The 25,444-nt window shown below is 46.1% G+C and overlaps 1 protein-coding gene across 1 annotated transcript in view; it reads right to left on the minus strand.

Annotated features, from left to right (window-relative positions):
* Window positions 1-25,444, minus strand: part of CLSTN2 (calsyntenin 2) — a 568,589-nt gene that overhangs the window by 95,125 nt on the left and 448,020 nt on the right. The window contains exons 6-7 of the mRNA XM_081072331.1: window positions 17,856-18,041; window positions 7,793-8,041 (exon numbers count right to left, since the gene is read on the minus strand). Coding sequence (XP_080928457.1) covers window positions 7,793-8,041; window positions 17,856-18,041 — 435 coding nt within the window. The remainder of the gene's footprint in view (window positions 1-7,792; window positions 8,042-17,855; window positions 18,042-25,444) is intronic.

The raw sequence follows: 25,444 nt of genomic DNA on the forward strand, positions 1-25,444 counted from the left end.
GCAGAAAGAGCGTTTGAGGGGGTGAGAAAATCCCTGCGTCAGTTCTGTCACAGGTATCTTCCCGCCACATCACGCAGCACACCTTAAAGGACACTGGCATTCCAGTTTCCTCTTTTAAAAAAAAAAAAAATATTGGGGTGACAATTGTTAGTAAAATTACATAGATTTCAGGTGTCGATTTCCTCTTTTACAATTGGTTCTGAGGAATGTTCTAGAACATACATGATGGAGCTCACTGAAATGCAAGAAAGAGATTCAAGAAAGCCCACGGCAAAACTGCTAAGATGCCATTTGGGCTTTAAATCCCAATCTAACCTCTACTTAGATACTGCATTAGACCCTGGATAAAAATTACTTAGGTTAGCAAGCTCTTTTATTTTTATTTTTTGGTACAAACACTTTGGGAGGGTTAAGGGAGCTCTCTGACAATCATGTCAACCACTCTGGGCTCCTCTAACATAGGCAGTTTTCTCCTAGAGTGCTGGGCTTTTATTTCATCGAGTTTGAGAAGGGGGACCACAGATCACACCTCCTTCTCTGATCTGTGCAGTTCAGGGGAGCTGCCTCACTTTCAGTGGCTGGCAGGAGGGGACTGATTGATTTTCCAGCATTAGACATAGTTCTATGACTTTCCAAACCTCTCTCTCCCCACACAGACATTGGACGAGACTTTTCCCTTCCATGATATAAAAGTTCCTTTCCTGCTTAGAAGATCTCATGTCATGGATACCGGTAGCCGCAATGTCCCGTAGCCACCAGACAACACCCACTGAGAGAGCAGGAGGGGTCCTCTGACCAATACTGAGAACTCACATTTACTTCATAGTAGCCCACATAGAAATCTTCCATGCGGCACATGTTCTATACATGTGAGGTGAATGAGCAGATGACAAGGGTAGTGGAAAGAGTATGGACCCCATAGTCAGACAGACTTTGGGTGGCTGTGTCTCTGGGTGATGCTGGGAGGGTTATTTAGCCTCTCAGAGCCTCAGTTTCCTTAACTGTATCATGACAGGAATGCCGGATTATCCTAATCCATGGGAATAAGGTCCTATCCTAGCATAAGAATAGGATATTGTGGATGATGCTTGTACATCCTGCCCATGTAGCTTGAGTGGGAGGAAACACCACCAATCCCACCTGTAGGGATGGGCTCTGACAGGTCCTGGCCAAACAGGCTCATAAGAATCCCTCTGCCACAGTGGTTGGTTCAGGGCCCAGGCCCAAGTCCAGCAGTGCAGACCATTCACCTGGCCACAGGGTTTCTGTCAGGAATTGGCAAGTGACTCAATTTAGGTCAGTGATTCAGGAATTCTTTGGAGAAGTTCTGGCAAAGAACTGCCTCTTTTTTGGCAGAAAGAAAAGAGACCTTCTCTTTCTCTGTAGAAGTTGTAGTATATACCTGGGAGGCTTGGAACTGCTGCACCCATGTTTACTAACACAACATGAATACACTCATGGTGGCAGAGCTGAGACATCACGAGGAAAAGGAGCCAAGACCTCGATCACACTTTGCCTGCAGCTGTCATAGCCTTCAACATTTTCTGTTACAAGAACCTCACATTTCCTTTGTCATTTTTTTATTATCTGGTCTCAGTTTGAACTGTATTCCTTGTAAGTGAAAGCATCTTAATGGATATAATGAGAAAATGTGTAAAATGTAAAGCATCTGCCCAGAACAGATGCTCAATGACTATTAGATATTATAAGGACTATTATACGGCTCCGTGACCATGGCAACATAACAAAGTCATGTTGGATGCTGTTTTCACAGGAGCATATTTGTTTTTCAGGAGGCAACCAAAGAATAGAAGGCAAGGTGGGAGGGTTGGCCTGGGCCAGCGCCTGGGTGAGCACTCCATCTTTGGAATAGCAAAACACCCAGATCTGGTTATGAAGATTTTACTACATATTTCACAACTGATTTCCTGTAGTTTCTGTTGATAAATACCAGAAAAATATAAAACACAATTTCCCCCTTTAGTTTTATTTGGAGTCAGGAGAGGTTGGGGGTGAGGAGGTGAAACAAGAAGAACGAGCGAGGTCTAGAGCATCTTCTAGTGTAGGAGGTTTCTCCCTCCCTCGCCCTCCATTCGTCTGCCTTCCTGGAAGCACCGCTCACACCAGGTGACCTGGTTAATCAATGGGCTGGTGACACAATACACTCAGGAATCAGCTTCATTTCCTTTCCTGTCCTTCGGTGTTCTTTGTTGAAGCCAGCACTGTTGCCTTGTCTTTGCCCAGACCTCTGGCAGATCCTAAAGCCTTCTGGATACTTTCAGATATTAAAATAGTCTTAAAGGGTTCTTTCCAAAATAGTCTTAAAGGGTTCTTTCAAAATCAAACATCAGTGTCTCACATGGTTTGAAGAACTTCCCCTCTGCTCTGTCTTGACCCATGACTTGGTTGCCAACTGTGGGGAAAGAATGTGGTAAAGTGTGTTCTTTCATTCTTCTTGTTCCACTTCCTCATCCCCTGGCCTCCTCCTGGCTCCCATTGCAGTCAGAGGCAGGGAAGGTAGATGAGAAAGAACAATGTGGAAAGTCTCTTTAAAGAGCCAGTGGAATTTGTCATTTTCTCAGGGATGTCAAATGTCCTGTCATGGCAGGTGCCTATATATACTCCTTCATGGACACATTGATTGGCTTTTGGAGAGGCCCTGCAGAGATCTTCATATGGTACCCATGGCCACTGAAGTGGGTTTGGGTTCTGGTAAAATATTTTTTAGAACCCTTTCCTCTCCACACCTCTCCATAAGAAAGGACTTATTTATAATCGTTACATAGGAATTGACCTGATAAGTGACACCCCCTTTCTGGATGGCTGGAACATTTGTACCTGCTCCAATCCCACCTTTGCTGGCCCTTACCTCTCCATTCCTGGTGTGAGTGATGCTCTTTCCAGTTGACCTTTCATGATTCCTCTCTGTCTCCTGGCCTCTCTCAGTAACTTCTCCTTTCCCCTATATCTGCTTCTCCTGCTGGGATTATGTCTTCCTGGCATGCAGCCCTCTTCGCTCTAGTCTTGCCCATTTCTGGATACCCATTTGGTCCACAAAATAAGAACAAAAATACCCGTGTACTGCCAAATTGTAGTATGGTACCCATTCCTCTGCTATCTTTTTCTCCTCACTCCATCATTGAGGCACCCCCATCAGCCTCTTGCTTTCAGACCCCATGGGCAACTTTCATACATCCTAAACTTCTAGGGATGCGAGTCAAACTTCTCCAGAGCTTCTGGTCTCTGCTCTGACACCAGCCTGGAGCAGATTGAAGAGTGTTTGCAGCTCAGCCAACAGGCCACTGGGAGGGAGATTCCCACCTCCTCTCTATAGCAGACAACCTCAATCCCACTCAAATATGAATGATTTTCTGGGTATTTCTGAAAGTATGGGAGAGTCCCTTCTCTTTCCAAACAGACCATTTTAGCACTCTCCCAGGATGGCAGCTCTGTCTCTTTCACCTGATTGCTGGGCCACATTGGCCTCTCTCTCTTGGAAATCCCTGTAGGGAAGTGGCACTGCATGTGTCCACTTATCATTCACTGCTCTCGGTTGAAATTTAGAGATAGCAAGAGGGCTGCATGCCTGGAAGAGGGGATCCTGGTGGGAGGAGCAGATGTGTGTGAGGAGAGGAGTTACTGAGAGAAGGCAGGAAAGAGCATTGTTCACACCAGGCATGGAGAGATAAGGGTCAAACAAAGGTGGGCTCAAAAGGGGCACAACTGCCCCACACAATATCCTCATGGTGGAGACATTGTTATGTGTTCACCTAACCCTGTTTTCTTTGCTCCTAGACACAGAGCTGAATTCAACTCACAGCTTCCTCTGTGGTTAGGTTGGGCCATGTGACCAAATTCTGGCCAATGGAATGTGAGTAGAAGTGAGACATGCCACTTTCTGGTCTAGCCAATAAAACCATTCTGTGCTCAACTGCATTCTAACTTTCTGCTCTGTGGTTGAAATGGTAGCACCAAATCATGGAAGGAACCAGGTTCCCTGAATCTCGAGGTAAAAAGGAGCTTCCTCATTCCCCAGCCTCACTTAGGATGGCTGGACATGGACATGAGAGAAACTATGATGAAAGAGTGTTAGCCACTGAGATGTTTTTGTGTTGTTCGTAGTGAGAATGCTTTTCTTTCTTACTTTTTTAAAACTGCAATGAGCCCTTGATGACTAATCAATTCTGTTATCCAACTATTTTTAAATTACTTCATAATTGGCTCAGCACTAATCAGTTTTACTTAATGCACAAGACAGAAACTAGAGCAATCTTCACAAAGGGAGGGCAGTGAGGAAATTTACATCAATAGCCCTCCTCACATTTATGTTCTTTGACTCAATAATTCAATTTCTGATCAGGAAATATCAGAAAGGTCCATACAGATAGATACAAGAAGACTCATTATAGCACGACTTTATTTGCATTTAAAAGACAATCTAAATGTCTAACAAAAGGTAGCCAGTCAAATGAAGTATGATAAAGCCACATGACAGAGTTTTAGACTGCCATAAAATTCATATTTTAAAGACTATTTTATCACATAGAGAAATGATGTTATAGAAAAGAAACAGATAACAATAGCATCACATGTATTATAAAACTAGGATGAAAATTATAAGGACATAAAAATACAATAAGATTTCACTTAGTAAAGAAATATACCAAATGTTATCAGAAAATATCTCCAAGTATTAGGATTTTAGGTGGTTTATGTATTCTCTTTTATACTTTTCTCTGGTTTTCATGTTCCTGCTATAATAAACATGTGTTGTTTTTATTAGTTGAACATTTTTTTCTGCTATGTAAAAGCCCTAATCAAACTTAATTTATTCCTGATATTTTAAAATTTAGGGCAAGGAGGTGTTTTCTTAAGTCAGAGAAATTAGAGAAAAATCTTCCTCATCTTCTTTGTGCTAATCTTGAACTAATTTGTAAAGTGCTGTTTTGTACTAAGGCCCAAGCTGAGCTGCTCCAGGCTTCCTAGTTTGAAGGTGCCAAAATGCCTGCTGAGTGGACTGCTCTCATGAACACGAGACACCATTGTCTAATGCAAAGTTTTCAGCCATGATGACCCCAAAGAATCCCCCAGAAACCCTGATTTATTGAACTGGGTGGGATCCTAGGGTGGGGACCAGCATTTATATATTTTTACACGTGCATCAGGTTTTCTAGTGTAGCAGGGTTGAGAAGCACTGGTCTCATAGCATGGGCTTGGAACGTGGGGCCCAACGACCCAGGTCCAAGCCTGTTTTTCTTGGCAATTTGCTGTGTTATCCTGGGCCAGTTGCTCAACGTTTTATCTTCCAATTTCCTTCTCCTTAAGCAGCAACATTAATACCTATCTGACCTGCCTCCCAGGGGTATTTGATCCATTTCAGCAAGGACTGTATGTGTGTGGCCACTACCCCCAGTTCACACTGCTTTGCACTTTCGTAGATTCCTAAGCCCTTGTCACATTGACACTGGCTTCTGGATCATCTTGGGGGCACCCCACCTGGCACTGCAAGGATCAGGCAACAGGACAATTCCTCAGACTGTGGGCTGAATTCTGAACCTGGTCCCAAACCTTGGTGCCGTGTCATGCAGGTAGGTGGAGACCTTCCGTGAAGGTCCCAGAGGAACCAATCCCTGGCTCTGGCTCGGACACAAATGTACCATGCCACTAGGGAAAGCTGGGCAACTCTCTCTGTCTCATTCTCTGTATCCAAAAATACATGAACATTTATTGTAAAGATTGATTGAAACAGGAAATGTGGGGTTCTGGTAGCAGCATCATGTGGAACCAGAGGCGATAATGATAAAAACATCAGGTAAATTAATGGAGCACTGATTATATATCTGGTGTTGCTAAGTGAGTTTTGTACATTATTTTGTATTTATTTTCCCCATTTTACATATGGGGAAACGGGCTCAGGGAGATTAGCGACTCCTCAAAGGTCATGCCTTAAGTAGTAGCAAAGATGAGATATGGACGTGGCTTTCCAACAGTGAGGCTGAGCTGTCAGCCATTCTTCTATACTGTCTTCTCACTGCAATACCTGCTGTGGTTATTTATTTGGGCAATTTAACAAAAGTGGCATTTGAAATGGGAAATTGTGGAATTATAATTTAAGATGAAGTTGTAAAATTTGCATAACATTTCATTGTGTGTGTGGGGGGGTGGGGGTGGGGTAGTGACAAAGCATAGCATTGGAGTTAGCTGGCTCTAAACTTACATTTCTGTTCTGATACTTACACAGGCTGTATGACTTAAAACAAGCTATTTAACCTGTCAGGGATGTTTCCTTATCCTTAAAATAGGAAACACAATAATGTTTTTGTAAAATTGTTTGTAGAGATGTGAGGCACTGTTTAGAATAGTAATAGCTAACAGGGATTGCACTTCCTCCGTGTCAGGTACTGTTCTAAAGCACTGTACATACTTTAAGTCATTTAATCCTCATACGGGAGGATTTCCGGTCAAGATGGCAGAGTAGGTAAACATTGCTTGCCTCCTCTCACAACCACATCAAAATGACAACTAAACTACAGAATAACCATCATTGAGAATTGCCTGAAGTCTAGCTGAACAGAAGTCCTGTAACTAAGGATATACTGAAGAAGCCATTCTGAGACTGGTAGAAGGGGCAGAGACACAGAGCGGGCTTGTCCAACACCCATGTGTGACCATTAAAAATCGGGAGGGAGATCTTGGCTGTGGAGGTCCCCCTCCCCCAGAGAAGAAAGGAGTCCCAGCTATATACCAGGCTCCCAGCCCAGGGTTCCACTGTCGGGAAGAGAAGTCCCCACAATTTCTGGCTGTGAAAACCAGTGGAGACTGTGGCTGAGTGAGACAAGGGCTGCTGGAATTCCAGGTGTTCCTCTTAAAGGGCCCAGGCACAGACTTAACTGCTGATGGACTCACTCGCTTTAAACTCCAGCTCTGGGGCAGCAGCTCGAAAGGTGTCAGGGACACATGGGAAGGAACTGAATAGTCTAGCTTCAGGAAGAGGGACAGCTTTCTCCCAGACAGGAGGAACAGAGTCAATAATATTATAATAACTATGTATGGCATCAGATGGGTACAGATTTATTGGGGTAATTACTTCCTAAGTTATATAAATGTCTATGCTGTACACCTGAAACTAATATTGTACATCAACTGTAATTTAAAAAAAAATATTTTAAAAATGTAAAAAAGAAATCCTCGTAAAAACCCTATGAGGTAGATAATACTATGAAGATCATTTTATAGACAGGGAAAGTGAGGCTCAGAGGGGTTAAATAACTTGCACAAGGTCACACAGCTAATTAGTGGTGGAGTGCTCTTAACCGCCAAGCTGTGAACTGCTTTGCACAGCAGCTGGCTGAAAATGCCTAACACATGTTAGCAATTATTACTGTATGGCAATAATCTTCAAACTAGGAGGGCCCTTTCACTGAAAATAAACTTTTGGAAGTCTTACTATATATAATGTAGAAAAGGAGGAGCTGCTTTGCTTGAAGTTCGGATGCACTTCCACCTCGGTCTCACGTATAGCAGCCCTAAGTTACTTCTGGGGAGATTGGGGTTCTGAAGAACTCAGGTAGAAACCACCAATCCCCGCTCTTGCATTCTGTGTCTCTGTATACCTGCTTTTCCCCCCTTTCCCGGCTCTGCTCTACCCCAAGGCCAGGAATCACCAGGCAGAAAACCAGAGAGCAGGATCGTTTCCCAGGGCCCCTCTCACGCTCCTGTTTTTCTCCCATGTCCTGGGTGGCTGTGTCCCTGTCTAACCAGCTGGGACACCCAGGCTGGGCTCGAGACTCACCAGTTTTATCTGAGTTGCAGAGGATCGTTTCCTTCTCGGCTCTCACGCCAGGGCTGGGGCCATGCTTCATCCACATGGTGATGGTGAACTGGTCCGTCAAGTTCTTGGGCACAATCCCGTCAGGGATCTTGGCGCCCTGCCTGCCGTCAAACTTGAAGATCATCTCGCTGCTGTCCACCAGCAGGCCTGCGGTCCAGTTGGTGGCAGCGCTGGGAGATGGCAAAAGGTCGATGATGCCAGAGGAGGCTCCTGTAGGGTCAGGGGACAGAAAGAACAAAGGGCCGTTCCTCAGTAGGTGTCCTCGCCTTCTGTGCTCTGCTGCGGGGTCAGGAGGAACGATAGGTGACCCTTGAACAACACAGATTTGACCTATGCCGGCTCGCTTTTACATAGATTTTTTTTTTGATAAATATTTACTGTATATATGTATTTTCTCTTCCTTATGATTTTCTTAATACCATTTTCTTTTCTCTACCTTACTTCACTATAAGAATATGGTAGATAATACATGTAACGTACAAAACATGTGTTAACAGACTATTTATGTCATCGGTAAGGCTCCCTGTCAACAGTAGCTACCAGTAGTGAAGTTTTAGGGCGGCAAAATTTATACTTGGGTTTTTGACTGCCTGGGTGGTCAGCACCTCCAACCCCACATTGCTCAAAGGCCAACTGTACTCAGCGTACTTACTGAGAGTCTGAGCCCAGCCCTGAGCTAGGTGACTCTGAAAAGGAAAGGGCCAGGTACCACCCATGCTCCTTAAATATGCACGGTCTGCTTGGGGAGCCATCAGTGACTTACGGGGAGAGGTAGTGCGTGCGGCCAGACTGCTAACTTGGAATGCCATTAACTATTACACAAGGCAAATGTGCTGCAGGAATTGAGGCGAATGGGATTCCCCCACGGGCTTTTATCAGCAGGCGAGGATCCTGCAGAAGGGCCAGGCTTTGATTGGGATCAGTGGATTCATTCATTCCCTCACCAATCCATTGACCCGTCAGCCATTTACTGAGCACTGACAAGGTACCAAGACCCCTGGGTGGTGCTGGTGACGTAGAGAATCAGCACAGTCCCTGGGCTGGAGGAGCGCCAGACCAACAAGGCCACAACCAACTGTGGCACAGCGTGATCAGGGCTATGATGGGGGAAAGTTCTAGGTCGTGATCCCATGAGGAGCGAGAGCCACTTGGTACTCACCACACTTTTTTTTTTTTTTTAATAACCATTTGTTTAGGCTCAGTGGTACAGTGGTTGATTTCTGAAGTCAGCGAAACTTGAATTTGATGCCTGGCAGCATGACTTGTAGCCTTGTGACTGTGAGCAAGTCACTTAACCTTTCTGATGTCCCACCTGCTTCTATAATAGCTCCCCTGCCCAGGGTGTTGGGAGGACTGAATGAGAAATTGCCTCAGAGCTTGCAGCAGCATGCTCGCCTCAAGGCAAGTGCTCACAGCACGTTAGCTATAACTTTATTATTATCACAATTATTATTTCTGTTACCACTGTGATTCTAGGCTAAGGCACGGGGCCTTAATTTGAAGCAGTGGGAGTGTCATTGGCAGATTTGTGTCTCAGGAGAATCACACCGACAGCTTTGTGGAGGGTGGAGCTGAGGTGAGTGGGAGGGGCTGGCCCCAACAGAGAATCCTTGGGCCTCCACTGACTTCTCATTGAAGCTCACATGTTGATAGCAGAATTCTCTGCATCCCTATGTTCCCCACAGGAGAAGGCTCAGCAACTCAGGGAAGGAGGAGGGCCAGGGGCTTCCTGATACCATTGGGGAATAAGAGCCAGGGAGTCTAAGGTTTGTCTGGTGCTGGGGGCCACAGGTGTGCGGTTCTCTCCTGGACTAGCTGTAAATGCTGATGGGTTTAATGGACAGTGGTTAGGTGTATTAACTGCCATTTCTCAGGGATCATCGGACTTCTGAATTCCGCATTTCAGAGCCTCACCTCACCTAGGGATTGGGTTCCAAGGTGAGCCACCACAAACATCTCCTGTAATTAAAATGACCAACATACCCAACCAGTTTTCCCTCCAGCCCTGGAACAGGTCAGGGGGTCTAGAGCACCCACTGGCTTACAATTGAAGGTTATGCTCGGTGAAAAATAGGCTCTGTTAGCAGTGCAAGGCTCTCCCTGGGGAGGCCTCTGGGAACTGCAGGGTCTGAGAGGGTGGGAGAATTCGGTCTCCCATTGCATGGTCACCTTGCAGCTTAAGCTCATCAAGGGCAACTATGGGCAGCCCTGCCTGCATTATTTCCGAGTGTTTGGGGGTGGAACATGTCTGACATACAGTAGACACTCCACCAAAGTGTAAAACTGCCTTTCCTGCCATCCAGATACCCAGATGCTTCTGGGCATCTACCCAATGCTCATGTGAGCTTGCCCACCCAGCGTCTTATCCATGCCCCACACCTCTCACCCACACCTACTTGTTCTCATCTCATGCCTACAGACAGCCTCATCTGGTATCTATTTTACTTACCTGGTGAGTTAATTCACACTAATGTTTTAATGACTCACAAAGCCTTAGGAGTTATCACCCTCTATAGGTATTTGAATGAAAGAAATCTACCAAAGTGGTAGCAGGTAGAGATTTGGGGGTGGTTTGGGAGTGGGAGACACACGTTGTTTTGGAACAAGTTGATTTTCTTAGAACGCCCAGAATAATACAATATGGCAAGAGCTTCTCTGGTCCATAATTGAGTTGGCTCTGGCACCAGGGTTTGTCCAGCATGAAGACAGCTTGTTGAATGGGGCACACACAGAGTGTGTGTTTGTTCCTGAAACTTCAGGGGACCAGAGACAAGGCTGAACACTCAGAGATCCTGATTTCTAGCTGAAGCCAGTGCAGCCAAGGCCATCTAGTGCCGGCCTCCATATGGTGGAACCAGGGCTGGGTTTGCCAGGGCTCAAAACCCCACAACTCGAGGTTTCTTTTTGGCTAAGGACCTTGCCATTGTTAAAGAGCAAATATCCCTGTAGAATTTACAATGCAATTAGCCCCTAGACTAGTGAAGGGGCTGCTTGTAATTCCCCCCCACCCCAACAGGTTTAGGTAGAAGGAGAGAGGTGTAATGCAAGTACAAGTATGGGGTGATGGGGGAGACACAAAGAGACTGGGAGGGAAAACTGGTTGCATTTGCCGAACGCCAGCCTCGGCCATATATCCTATATGTATAGAACTTTGTTTTTCATAGTTACAGGTCTTTATTATCATTTTCCTAGGAAGCTTTTTTTTGGGCACTGAGTGCCAAACCTGAATTAGGTATTTCAATGCTTTTTCTTAGTTACTCAGCTATGTGGTGCATACTATTATGATCCCAATTTACAGATAAGAAACCTGAGGCTCAGTGACTCCCATTGTTAGGGCCCATCATTAGGACTTTACAGCTCTTTCCTCTCCTCTGACACCTCCCCACTGCACCACCTTAGTGAACTTGGAGGGTGATCTTGTAGTCTTCTGCACATTTTACAAACATGGAAACTGAGACCCAGGTAGTGGAAATTACTTGACCAAGATCACACAGCCACACAGCTTGCTACTTTCAGGTCCAGCTCTCAGACATAGCTAATGTTCTTCCTACAACACAGTTGAGCGTCCTGCCAAACATGGCCCGGTCCCCAGGGACCCACCTCCCTACACAGGTGGCTGTCCACAGAAAGGCACGTTGAAGACAGCATGTGCCCTGGCAAGGCCATCGAGTACAGCTCCCTTGTCTTCCCTGAGAAGGGGAGCCGCAGGCCACCCTGCCTAATCTACAGGTGTTGCCTACTGGAAAGCACCACGCTGCAATTAACCAGATGGTGCAGATTCCACAAACTTAACAGCTTGTATTTCATTTCTTGGTGCACTTAAACAAACAGAGAGATTTGCTTTCTCCAAAAGTTCTTTTCTTTCCTCTCCCCAACAGATTCCACAGAGAGCAGTGAGTAAACAAATATATCACTTGCAAGAATGGTCTGGCATCATCTGCATATCAGGGTGTATTGAAGACATTCTGTGGGACTCCTCCATGAAGGTCCTAGGCTGCTGAGAGGTCACACTGGCCTGGGGCACAGCAGCTGCAGCCTGAGCGTGAAGGGCTGGGAATCAGAGGTGAAGTCTTATCCAAGGTCCCTGAGCCCTCCCAAGGTGGGGGAGCCTGTCTAAGCCAGCATGTAAATAAAGATGGGGGTGAATGGGGTAGATTTCAGGGCACACTGTGGTGTGAGAACCCAAATGAGCCTGGGGCAATGGTCACTGTCTGGACTTCTTCTTGCAGGGTTTGCATTTTGCTCTGGATGGTCTTGGTGTGGGCAGTGTACTTCAAGGTGGGCTTGTGGCAATGGTGATGGACATGCCTCCTCATGGTCTACCATAGCATGGAAAGGGATGGGTATGAACAAGAGGGTTTCAAGGGAGAGGAACCATTGTAATCAAGGACAGAGGCCACATTCTATAGAGTGTTCTCAGAATTGGCAATATCAACTCCATATTATTTTAATAAATGTTTATGTAATGTCTAAGTTATGTCAGGCACTGTGGTGAGAATGCATCCATGAACCACATAGAAATGGGTCCTACCTTTAGGGACCCAATAGAAAGTTATTTATTTTTGGTGGGTGGAGCTGTTCAGTGGTGGCGAGTCTCAGGGAAGCAGGGAGGCCCTCTTGACAAACGTCCTACTAGGACTGCATGGTGGTAGAGTGTATTCTGTTCTCAACATGCTTCTCTGACTCACTGATATCACTTTGCCATGTGACTTTGCCATGTGAAATGCGAGTGCAAGTGACATGTTTCATATCAGGCTCTACAAGAGTGCGGGTCCATGGTTCACCATGGGTCTTTTCCATGTGCCATGAGATATACAGCATTCTAGATAAAGGCTGTTCCGTTAGCCTGGATCCCAGTGGAAAGCCAACATGGAACAGAGCCACAGTCAACCGAAGAAGGACATGTGGTAAGAACGATAAACAAACCTTTGTTATTTTAAGCCAGTGAGATTTTGGGGTCACTTATTACTGCAGCATAACCTGCAATGCTGACTGATAATCCACATAAGCGATTGACATGAGCAGCTACAACTCCCGTTTTTCCATCTGTATACCTTCAGCATGGACAATAGAGGACTTCCTGATGTTTTCTTTTCAGGAGCTCAAACCTAGTGATCCTATAATCAGACTATTATTCCACTTCTGGAATCCTAGACAAGAACGGTTCCTCCAAGGCCTTAGAATCAGAAACTTGGATCTCTTGGCAAAGTAAACCAGGCTTTGGATGAGGGGTGGTTGGTCAGATGCCTGGAACAGGGCCATGAATACCCAATTGCATGAACAGCCTGAGCAAGGCCACTGTAAGCAAAAAACTTTTTCTCCAGTATAGGAGGGCACGCTGTATGGTAGCTGCATAAAAGATCTCAAAGAGATAAGCATATCCAAAAAGAATCCCACTGCCCACTGTCATCATCCAGGAGTCACTGTGTGCAGCTTTTTGCTAATGTGTGATTAGTGATTTAATCTGATCCCCAATAGGCATGCACCAATTTCCCTTAAAGTAAGAGGCCCACGTCAGCTCTCTGAGAATGGAAGCACTGGCTATGAATAGGGAACTAAAACTCCTCCCCAGAAGCTCTAATTCTTTAGAGGTGTCTTGGAGAAACTGACAGTAGCTTCTTGTAGTTGGGCTATTCTGTGGGTATGAAAACCTCCGACAATGATTCTTGGCGAGGACAGTTTCATTAAGGTGCAAGGTGTAGTAGAAAACAGGAACTTAACTTTTTCAACACGTCTGTGTCCCCCAGAAGACCGAATTGTTAAGTGGTCTTATTATCTTCCATAAAACCTCAAGAACTCTAGCATTTGGACATTCAACACATATTTGTTGAATTAATAAATACTTGAATGAAGAAGTGAATTCTCTGTGAAAGTCTCCTGGCTCACAAGTGTATAAATTCTGAGAACAACTTAATGTCTAATGATCTGAACTGCTTTGACAGAGCCATCACATGATTTACTAGCACGCTCTCATTCTGTGGCCTTTCCTTCCACAAGACCTGTCCTCGCAGTTCTTGACCCCACATACAAAACAGCTGACCAGGCTGTTATATGCACGAGGTGCTGGCCAGCTGCCAGGAGTCCCGGGATCCAGAGAAGGCACAGCCCTTGGCCTCTGGGCTCTGAAGGTCATGTGCGTCACAAACAACTTTTCTATTTACTGTAATATGTAGTGACTTAGGGGACCGAACTAGGCCTTTTCTTGGGCTGCTGTTAATGCCAATTTAATTTGGCCAAGAGGTCTCACTGAGGGTTTCACCATGCATTTCATACTCAAGGCAGTTCTGCGATGCTTCACCTCCAGAAAGTTTGGTACTGAGATGGCAGAGTCCATCTTACATCTCTGAATCCAGAGGAAGAGACAAGCATTTTCCTCAACATCTCCAAGAAGCCTGCATTTTTGTAAAGCAAGCGGCAGTGGGGGACCATTAGGCTATGTCCGGCCCCACAAGCTGAAGGGGAGATGGGTTCAGGACCCTGCTTCGGTTTTGTTGCACAGCAGAATGGAAGTATCTCAGTGTATCAGTGTATCAGCCTTAGGCAGCAATATGCCTCATGTCCAGTACTTCACTGGAACCAAAGAGGCTATTTCAAGTGCTGCTGCACTGGTCAGGTACTTCCTGACAGCAGGCTTTGGGCCAGCTATTGTCAGACTCCCCCTTGAACAGGATTTTCTCATTCTCCTAGTGGAGCTGAGGTTGCCGGAGGAGGAAGCAGGACGACAGTGACCAGACAGACATCCAGTGCCCCTCTGGGCAGATAACCCTGCCTGAGTTATCGCACAGCTGTAGCGTTGCAGGAGAGATGCCAGAACTCCAGGGCACCCAGGAAGCACCCTGGGACCACTTCCCCAGTGAGCATAAAGGGCAGAAGACTGACTCAAGGGAAAGGTTTGGAATGATGAAGGGGAGAGAGAGCATCCTAGCAGGAAGAAAACGTGAACAAAGCCTTATGGGATGAGAACAAGCCAGGCATGGGCCAAGAGGAGGCAGAACATCGGGAGGAAATGAGTCAGAACGATGGGTGGGCAGGGCAGGCAGGTCCTTGGGAGGGTCGTGCATCAGCCTAGAGCTGGGCACACACACCTGGATGTTACTCAGGTGACAGTCATCATTGCTCCCTAACTCTGCTCTCGCCCTGGATTCCTAGTTCTCACAGGCGGCACCCTCTTCCAGTTAGGTGGTCACCCCGGGGTCATCTCAGATTCTCTCCTTCTCACTCCTGACAGCTAACGGATCATTAACTCTTGCTGAATCGGTCTTAAACTCATCCCCACGGCCACGCCCCTGGTTCAGAACTCATTATCTCTTGCTTAGACTGTGGCAACAATACTCTAATTGGTCTCCCTGTTTCCATCCAAAGTCAATAAAAATTAACAGCATGAAAAATGCATGAGTGCCAAGGCTTTAAGTGTCATGGCAGTTCCCTGGTTGTGAAACCCCACGAGAAACTTGTCTACCATCCACTGAAGACACACAGAAGCTTGTCTCCAGAACCTAGAGTGCCCCACAGGAGTCAGGAATTACCACCTGAACCCCGTTTTAAGACGCCACCCAGCCTGAATTTCCCTCGCAGCTGGCACAGGCCTGGGGACTCCATCTTTCGGACACTGCCTCTCCCCACAGATGCACACCTGAGTCCCACTCATTTGCTTCTGCCCTTTGTTCTTGAGCTCCCCTCAATGGAATTCGAGACTCAGACTCCTCATATGGAGGCAGGGGTGGCCCTGTGCATCAGGGTTCCTGGGACAGAGCTCCCATGGGTGTGGAGGGTAGCACTACCAAGAAGGTCACCAGAAAGACACGCAGGCGTCTCAACAAAGGGCCTCTCCGAACAGGAGACAAGCTCGCACGTACTTTGGGGGAAACTGCTCTCCTGACCGAATTAACCTGCCTTCCTGCAACATGACCTGGCAGCCCAGAGGAATGAGCTGTGTGAACACCAGATGCAGTTTTGTTCTAAACCTTCTTCCCTTAGAAAATCCTTCTTACTCTATATCTCATCTTTTCTCAGCAACATTCAAAATCAAATCACAAGTGCGTGCCCTTGGGCCCATCTGATCTTTAACAAGCTGATTCCATCATCTCCTTCTAACCTGGAGGAGTGTAGGAAATGACTGCAACCCACGGTGGCGTGGGGTCGAGTTGAGTCATAATTCATGAAGGTGCATGGGGAGTGAAATGGGATATTCACTGTGCGACGTTGTCTGCGATGGCTTCTGTGCACGCAGAGTGAGGGAGAGGACCGGGGGCAGTGTTCTGAATATTGCGGGTCCCTTACATCCATTTTCTGCAAGAGCTGTTTGGAATATTGATGTTGCGGTGTTTTCCCGGATCAGCTCCATCATTCTGGAGGAGAAGCCTGCATTCCCACAGGCCTTCCTTGCTGGCCTGGTGACATGGTAAATGGGACATGGTGATACCCAAGCAGGGTTTATTTTACATTCAGTTCTAAGATGTTCACATGGTTCTTTGGGCAAGAGCAGTAAGTGAAGGTGTACGTGGGGGCAATGTTGGGGGGGGGCAGGAAATGCTCCAAAGACAGTAGTGGGGGATGGGAGTCACCAGGAAGGGAGGCAGGCTGGACTGTGTGTTCAGATCTCTTCAAGGTCTCTTCAAGGTAAAGTGCATATTTGTTGTAGCACTTACATATTTCTTAGCCATTTAACCTGTGTTAAACTGTGATAATGTTTTTCTCTTGCTCTTTTTTACACATCACTGATAATGTTTTTGAGTGTTGCGCTCCTCGCCCCATTTCCCCCATTTCCCTTTCCTTTTGTGGAGACGTAGTTATCCCTAAATACAGGCCCAGGGTAAGAATGAGCCTTTCCTAAGCTCAGCACAGCACTACTGCAGTCAAATGTGAGTTCCTGAATATTCCTGAAGACAACAAGAAATAAATAAAATATGTGTGGTGGGGGTGACGGAGACCCATCAACACGTCGAGAGTCTGGTTTGCCAAGACTATGGGACCATTCCCGCCCTAACCGAGCGTCCTCTCGTCCCACAGGCTGACTTGAGCGATTCCCATTCTAGCTTCTAAGGCCTGGCTTGGCATCACAGATACTGAGCCACAGAGACGTTCCTTCTGCTAGACCTACCTTCAAATTCTGGCTCGGTCACTTTCTATTTGTGTGACCTTGAACAAGTCATGTTTTCTCTCTGGCCTTGAATTTTCCATCTTTAAAGGTGGAAAATTCACAGTGAAGATGAGAGAATTAAATAAAGTAATGCATGTGAAGAGTCTGGCAGACTGCACAAAGGAGGTGCTCAATAAAGCGTAGTTTCCTTGTGCAGCACCCCTCCCTCAGCCCTGTTTCCTCGTTTCCGGCCTGCTCCTTTCTTGTGGCACCATCTCAAAGCCCAATGACAGCAGGCCTCCTCTCGCCCGCACTCGGACACCCTCACTTCCCCCACCGCCACCCCACCCAAGCCCCTCTTCTCTGGTGTGGGCAGCCGGGCAGGCTTTACTGGCATGCGACCAAGCACCTGTGCTTGCCGTGGGCCCCCAGTTTGGTCTAATGCTTTGTGATGTTGTTAAAATTCTTAATAAGATCCACATTTTCATTTGCACTAGGCCCCACAAATTATGGAGCTGGTCCTGTGGGGAGGAGACAAACCTCTCCCCATGTGACTGACACTACCGTTCGTATTGGTACCTGGTCAGGTGTCTCAATAAATCACCACAATGGAAGGAAACTTGTGTTTCTTCAGGCCCTGTGGTTGGTGCTCTTGAATACATTCTGTCATTAATCCCTGCTTTACTGACGAAGCATAGGGGCTTTGTCACTTCACTTGCCCCAGCCACACTCTTGGTCAATGGTGGGGACGATCAGGTGTTCCTGATGCCGAAAGCTGTGCTTTCTAGTTAACCCTACTAAGTCAACTTAATAGTTACCTGGGAGTTACATATACCAATGTGGTGAGAGACGCTGATTCTTTCATTACATAATAAGATAGGCTTTATACATATCATTTCAAAGCAATTAAAAAAAAACACCCAACAACAACAGGGAAAAACCTACCACATAATTTCTGAAGGGACTTCTCTGAGTAGGTCTCCCGGTCACATCCCTTCCCGATGTAATTGGTCTGCAGCTCTGTGGTGATCTGAATGGAGGACACGGCCCCCTCACACGTCTCCAGGTGGATGCTAGGAAACAGGGGTACACTCCCCGAGCCAGGCTGATACTCAATCCTCTTGGTCCAGTCTGAATAAACAAGGAAAGGATGAAAGTAAATCAGATACAACCGGTTCTGCTATGACACTTGTTTTGAACATGCAAATTTGTTCCAACACAATTGATACCTTAGGGAACAGTTTGAAGATAACGGGCACTTCCCATTTGCTTAGGCAAGGGTACCTCCCAGAGAAATACCAGGTGAAGGCAGAAAGTGTACCAGCTGAAGTGAGCCATTTAGGAATGTACAAAATGCACACATGTACACACCTCAAACATCTACCAGCTACTTGGGTCACCTTGTTTTAGGAGCTGCCCACCTGTACCTGTGGTTACAACTTTCCATCCCACTCAGAACACCCTCCTTCCACCTGTCCACAATAATGAAGAAGCTATAACCTTTCTTATGCCCACTTCCATAAACGCCAGGTCTCGTTAAGGTAAAGTGCCATATTTGTTGTAGCACTTACATATTTCTTAGCCATTTAACCTGTGTTAAATTGTGATGTTTTTTTCTTTCTCTTTTTTATGTGTCATTGACAATGTTTCTGAGTGTTGTGCCCCTCTCCCCATTTTCCCCATTCTTCCTAGTGTGATATTTAGGAACACACGTGTCTTGTCACAAAACAAAAGAGAGTACAGCAGTTCGGGGATTACATGAGGTCATGAAGTGGGGTACAAGGATTCTTTCCCAAACATTCAGGACTGTGACCCACTTAAGTAGGACTGATAGTCTTATCCATGCTTTTTAGTAGAAAAAAATAATTTGGAGACGAAAAAGTATTGGAGGAGAGTAAAATCACCATCAAAATGGCACCACACAAAACAGCAATTAACAAAAATAAATACTAAGAGTGCATGTACACCCAAATTGATTAAAGTAACAACAGCAGTGATTGAAAGGCAGAGCCGATGGCAGGCGACGCTCACAGTGACCAATAACAGTGCTTGCTGACAACAGTGAGCATCCCACGCTCTGCAAGGACCCACATCTGAGAGGTCTGTGCAGCCCTAAGGCCGACTTGCAGGTAGGAGAGTGGATTTGAATCAAGAAATGTGAGTTACGGATACTACTGATTTATGTATCTCAAATGTTCGCCACATAGAATGTTGCTGGATAGTATCCTTTTGTTGAAGTAGAAATGAAAATCTGTGGACTTGCCTGCCTCCAAGGTAGGAAACCCAGAGAATCCTGCATTTGTGGGTCAGTCTGCAGCCACCAGGGGGCCCCTCACAAGCTCCCCCTGGGCCACTGGCCGCCATCTTGAGCAGTACCAGGAGAGTGGAGGGGGCTGGGCTTAGGGGCCAGCCAGATGGCTTCATTCACGAAGCAATCATTTGTGTGGGGTTTCCATGTACCAGGCTCTGCTCGGCGCATCAAAGATACAGCAGTGAAGGAGTCAGGAAAGATCCCTGCCTTGTGGGTCTGGGGGCGAGAGGCAGATGGTGACTAAGCCCTTGCCGTCCTGTCACAGAGGTTAAGCGCTTTGAAAGAAAAAGTGGGGGCGGACGGGTGGCTCAGTTGGTTAGAGCGCGAGCTCTGGGCAATGGGGCTGCTGGTTTGATTCCAAGATGGGCCAGTGAGCTGCGCCCTTTGCAACTAGAATGAAGTCAATGAGCTGCCGCTGAGCTCCTGGGTGGTCAGATGGTTCAGTTAGTCGGAGCACAGGCTCTCAACCACAAGGCTGCTGGTTGGACTCCTCGACTCCCACAAGGGATGGTGGGCTGCGCCCCCAACAACTAACAATGGCAACTGGACCTGGAGCTGAGCTGCGCCCTCCACAACTAAGACTCAAAGGACAACAACTTGGCTTGGAAAAGTCCCAGAAGTACACACTGTTCCCCAATAAAGTCCTGTTCCTCTTCCCCAATAAAATCTAAAAAGAAAAGAAAAGAAAAGAAAAGAAAAAGTGGTGACAGAGTGTCTCTTTAGATCTAGGGAGTTCCTGTTTGAGCTGAGGCCTGAATGTCGAGGATGAATGTGTGTGGGAAGTCTCAGAGAAGCATGTTTGATCTTAGCTTGTCTCTGTCAGGTCAGGAAGTTCTTGGGCAGGTAAATGAAGGTCTCCAAACCTTAGGCACCTTATCAGTAAAATAGGGGCCATAGCACCGACGTTACAGAGTTGAGGTGAGGACCACGTGTGACAGTGTGTGCATGGCACACAGTCGGGCCCCGATCGATATTGTTCTGGGAGAGGAAGGAAGAATTTCAGTTCACAGAGGACATCTCCCTGCACTGCAACCTTGCCACATTCCAGATAACTATGTAGTATGGGGTTAGCTCCCAACCCCCATAATAACCAGACGCCATTTGAGGGGTTTTCTCAGATCACATGTTGAGCAGAGATTGCACACCACAGTTGTGAGGTTCATCTCTAGGGAACTTGCCATGGGAAGGTATTTGGACGAGAATGACTACAAAAGAGAATATACCCAATCACATCTTTTTCTTCATAGCCCCCAGGAACCGCGTCTGGCCTGGCTCATCACCTCCCTAAGGAGCTGCTAGAGCCCATGCTCCAGAGGCCCCAAGTTCAATTTTAAGGATAAATCACTGGAGGACAGGAGGGCTTTTTGGCAAGTGTACCTGGAAGTCACAATGCTGTGAGAAGCAGTCCACATACAGTTAGCCTTATAGTGCCCTAGGTACAAAATGTTTCATGCCACTATGCGTTTGACCATGCTCTTTCTTCTGTATGGAGCTTCCTTTCTATCCCCTTCTGTCTTGTCATCTCTTCCACACAACCTTTCAGGATTTCTCCAGTCTGGGTAGAAATCCTGCTCTGTGCTCTCACAACATCCTAAATGTTAGACTATGGCATTAGATGATTGCTAGAGTAGGTGCTTGCTAGATAATGGTAGAAAGTGTTAATGAATCCTATAGGACGTCATATTGAAATTACCCATTTGTGTGCCTGTCTCCCCCAGTAACAGGGAACTCTTTAAAGGCAGGGATTGTGACATTTATTCTTTTTATCTTTCGTAGTTGAGAGCACAGGAAATATTTGCCAGGTGGATCTGGGATGCCCCGGACACCTAACCTTGATTGCTGCCATGGTAGCCCTTCTTAAGCCACAGACAGAACCCATGGCCTGTATGCAGCACCTACCCTTAGTCTGCAGCAGCTTATAACATGTTTGGTTCTCTTTGTTCTCAGCAAGAAAAGCGGTCCAGAATTGATGATGGAGGAATCTGCTTCCTCATAACAAGAGATGGCATTACAGAAGCAGTCTCTTTTCCTTTCCTCCCTTGCTCCTCTCTCTGGATCCTCCTTTTCTTTAGAGATACAGATTTAAAAAATGGAGAAAGTGGTTTTATGCATGGGGACCTTGGTGTGAGCCCTACAGCACCAGTTTTCGAGGCTCTCTTACTTCTGCTAGTGTGTAAGAGATGTCTCACAACACCTGCTTCTGGAAACTTCTGTTGGAGAAGCCCAAGACTTCCTCAGTATTTATTCCGTTTATTCTGTGGGGACTACTGACAACTTTTTCTCATCTAGATATTTTGGTGGTTCCCTTTGATGGGAAATTCTACCTCACACCCTTTTTAGAAGGAGTGCAAATAAAGAAGCAAATAAATAATGAAAGGAAAGTCAGTGGAGGCACAGTCCTAGCAGTTTTCATTCCTCTTGCCACCGGCGGCTAGACGGGCAAGGACCTCCCTGGGGAGAAATCAGGCACAAAAAGAGTTTTTAGGAACATCTCATCTGCCAGTTGCTTTCGTGACCTCATGAGGCTTGCTTTTGAGGGTTTATGAGAAGCAGGCAAAATTGCAACCATATAGTAAAAGAAATCGATAAAGCTTTCGGAGTGTAGTATCCTTAAGAGAGCGGGAAGCTCACACAAACATCTTTCATTTTCCAAAAAAGAGCTGGGATGGGGATTGAGAGAGCAAAAGCAAGTCATCAAGTTCAGTCTTTGCTGCAGCAATGTCTGTTCATCCTCCTTTCCTGGAGGGTAGGACAGCACGATGCTTAAAAGTATGACCTCTGACGTCAGTGTGCCGGGATTCAAATCCCAGCCCTCCCACTTCCTGTAAAACTTGGGGCAAATCACTTACCCTGCTGGAGCCTCAGTTTCCCTTTATGTAAACATAGTACTTACCACCCAGAGTTTGAGGGGATTAAATATAGAGTCGCTTCAGCATCAAACACAAGGGATGTGATCAGTAGGTACATTATTATTAAAATACCATTTAGTCAATAATATTTATTGCAGGAAATAAGAGGACCTACAATTATTAAGCACCTATCAGGTGCTAAGTGCTTTTACATCTCGTTTTTCATTTAATCCTCTCAGCAACCCAGTGAGTGGACGTGATTACCTTAATTGCACAGATGACAAAACCATGGCTGAGAGCGGGTATGACTTGCCCAAGGCCACACAGCTCTTTTCAAATAGCTCCTCCATCATTCTGAGGATTTGCTACACCTGAGAACAATGACAGTTTTCACAGGTTCACTTTTGAACATTCAATTTATACTGATGTAAAAAAGGAAAAGGTGATCATCTCTGATGCTGGCAAAGGATCAAGGAGTGTTGTCAGTGTCATCTCTGCTTGACCTTGAGGGCAGTTTGTGGGCGCCAAGGGGCTGCTTTGACACCATAGAGTGGAGAGATCTGGCCTGGAATCTCAACTCCCGCAAATGCCGGTCACGTGACCTTCGCAAAGCAGTTGTCATCTCTGGGCCTCCAATGCCTCACCTGTAGATTTGAGATAATTGTACCCCCTTATGGGCTTGGTGTTTGAACATTTAAGGCTAAGGGCCCAACACAGATATCTTCCTGTTAGAGCTTCATGTTAGGGACACCCACTCGTTGGTTCACAAGCTCCCCAAACTTCTCTGAGCTCTCCTGCTTGGAAACAAAACCTTTTCAGTTTATAAAGGGTCTACAGACTAGTTTATAGATTGTGGTTCAATTTTTTTCTTAAGACAAAGGAAGCAGACCACCTGTTATTTTAATAACCAGGCTCAATTACACTGTAAGTATTCCTGAAAAAGCTGACATTGGAATGCCTTCAAATTAAAATCTTTCTCCGTGGATTAAGGCTTTAGAAACATGATTACTTTATTACAACTCCTGCAGAATTTGTGAAACATATGTTTTCTTATCAGGAGAATATTAACCACTTAGAATTCTCATGTTAGATGCCTGGAGGTGGAAAAAAGCTAATCCGAGACTTCTGGAAAGCATAGGCTTTGGGGGCTCTTGCAATCCTAAACATTCAGGTCCACTGTTCCAATTCTGCATGAAAGGGAAAGACACAGATGTGTCAAAACACTTCCGTTTCCTTCACTGTGCATGTCAGGGGCCTTCATCTCTTCCTGATCTCAGGTTTCAGCGGCTGAAGAAGCATTAGGATTTTGAGGAAATTGTTGGATTTATGCAAAACGAATGGCTGCATGTGGGGATGCTGGGGAATGGGAGGGATAGAAGGGGGCCTCCCTGAACAGGGATTGTTCAGACCACATGATATTCTAACCAATCTCTGCAGGCATCAGCCATCTGTCATCTTTCCTGAATTTCTCTGAGAGATGGGTAACTTTGACTTGGGCACTAAGGAACTTCCTTTCCTGCTGGGAGAAGCTAGGGAGGTACCTTTGCTTAGCAGTGAGCGCTTTTTATCTCCACTGGCCGCCGACTGCATCTGAATTGGGGGTGGGTTAGGTACTAGAGATGGGCTGGAGAGGCAAGCAGAGGTCAGATGATGAATGGGGGCTACGAGGTTTGGATTTCACCTTAGGCCCAGTAAAGAGCCACAGACAGGGCATGAAATATCCAGACTATGCTTCGGAAAGGTCACTTGACAGCTGGGTTAGGCCTGGTACTCATTTTCAGAACATCAGAACACTCCTAGTAGCTACCTCTTGATCAATCCATGTCGAGGGTCACCTTTGACCTAGTTACACAATGGGTAATTAATTTCAATTTAATTAAATCCAAGAGTGTTTACTCTGCAGCTAAACAGACTCAGGTTTGAAACCTGGTTCTGCAGCTCCTTGGCTGTGTGGCCTTGGGTAAATCACCGAACCTCTCTGAGCCTCATGTTTTCATTTGTAGAATGAGAATAATACAAATCTGCCTTGCCTATTGCTTTAGGATTTGGAGAAAAAGTATGCAAAGCACCAGGAACAGAGCTATTGTTACTATTATTATTATCATTCTTATCATTATTTCAGATGCCATGTGTTTACTGCACACCTACTATGTGCCAGATAGAACCCTAGGCATGGGAGGCAGAGAAATGTGACTCGCGATCCCTACCTTGACAGAACTCACAGTCAGAAGCAGCCATATAGCGAGACAGAGGAACAAAGAGCAGTTCCCAGAGAACAGAGGGGAAGAAGCAAATTATACTGACTAGGGCAATCAAAGGAGGCTTCCTGGAGGAAGTAACCTAGATATTTGTTTTAATATTGGTTTTATTATTATTTAAGTATGGTAGGGCCAACCGATCAGGATATTATTGCCATCAAAAAGATTGTTATACTCACAGATCCTAAGGAGAGGGGACATGCTACCCCACAGAGGGCCAATGGAGAAGCACCGGGGTCAGTAAAGAGGCAGAGGAAGAGGGGGAGACTGAGGGAAAGAGCCTTTACTGTGGTTTGTATGGGAAGGAACAGATGAGGCAGGGTAAGCAGGCTTAGGGTTGGATAGTTTGGATAATTTCAGCAGCCTCTGAGTTATAGGGGTCGTCTGCCTCTAGTTTTCTGGTGCATGGCCCTGGGATGATGACAGCAGGTGGATGGTGACCCAGAGTGTGAGAGCTCAGTAAAGGAGATGGTCAAGGTGTGGGCCCTGGATTGGTAGGTGTGCTTTTGAAAACTAAGTGGGTAAGTTGATTCCTTTCTCTAGGAATTGGCTAACTTTGAGATGGGCAGTCTCTCCAGGTCAGCAGGGTCCCAGGTGGCAAAGCCTCAGAAATATGGACAGTAAAAGACATGCTTAATACAGTACTGTACAGTGAGGGAAATACTGGAGGGCAGAAGAGAACTCCAGGATGTCTCCACCATGGCCTTGGGACTATACAATGCTAAGGGTGCCATTTGGATGAAAAATGATGTGGATGGTATCTCTGCTTTGATCTTACAACTCAGCAGCCTGGCACGACTCAGAAAGTGTAGACATATATGAAGCTGTGGGCAGGCCTCAAGGGGGTCTGGTGGGTGATGGGCCAGAAAGGAACTTTAGGGTCAGATTACAAGGCCATTGAGTGTTGGGCTAATGAGTGGTTTTTTTGTATTGTAGGTAACAGACTCTTCTAAGGCCTTTGTAAAAGGGAGTTACAGAAGTCAGTTTCTGAGATTTGCCTTCTCTTTCCTCTTCCCACATGGCCCATAGAGATGAATTCCTCAGTATCCATGCCTGACTTTGGGTAAGGCCATGGTGACACTTAGACAGCAGAGTACAGAGATTAGGAATGAGGAG

The sequence above is a fragment of the Rhinolophus hipposideros genome (assembly GCF_964194185.1).
Source record: "Rhinolophus hipposideros genome assembly, chromosome: 14".
NCBI lineage: Eukaryota > Metazoa > Chordata > Mammalia > Chiroptera > Rhinolophidae > Rhinolophus > Rhinolophus hipposideros.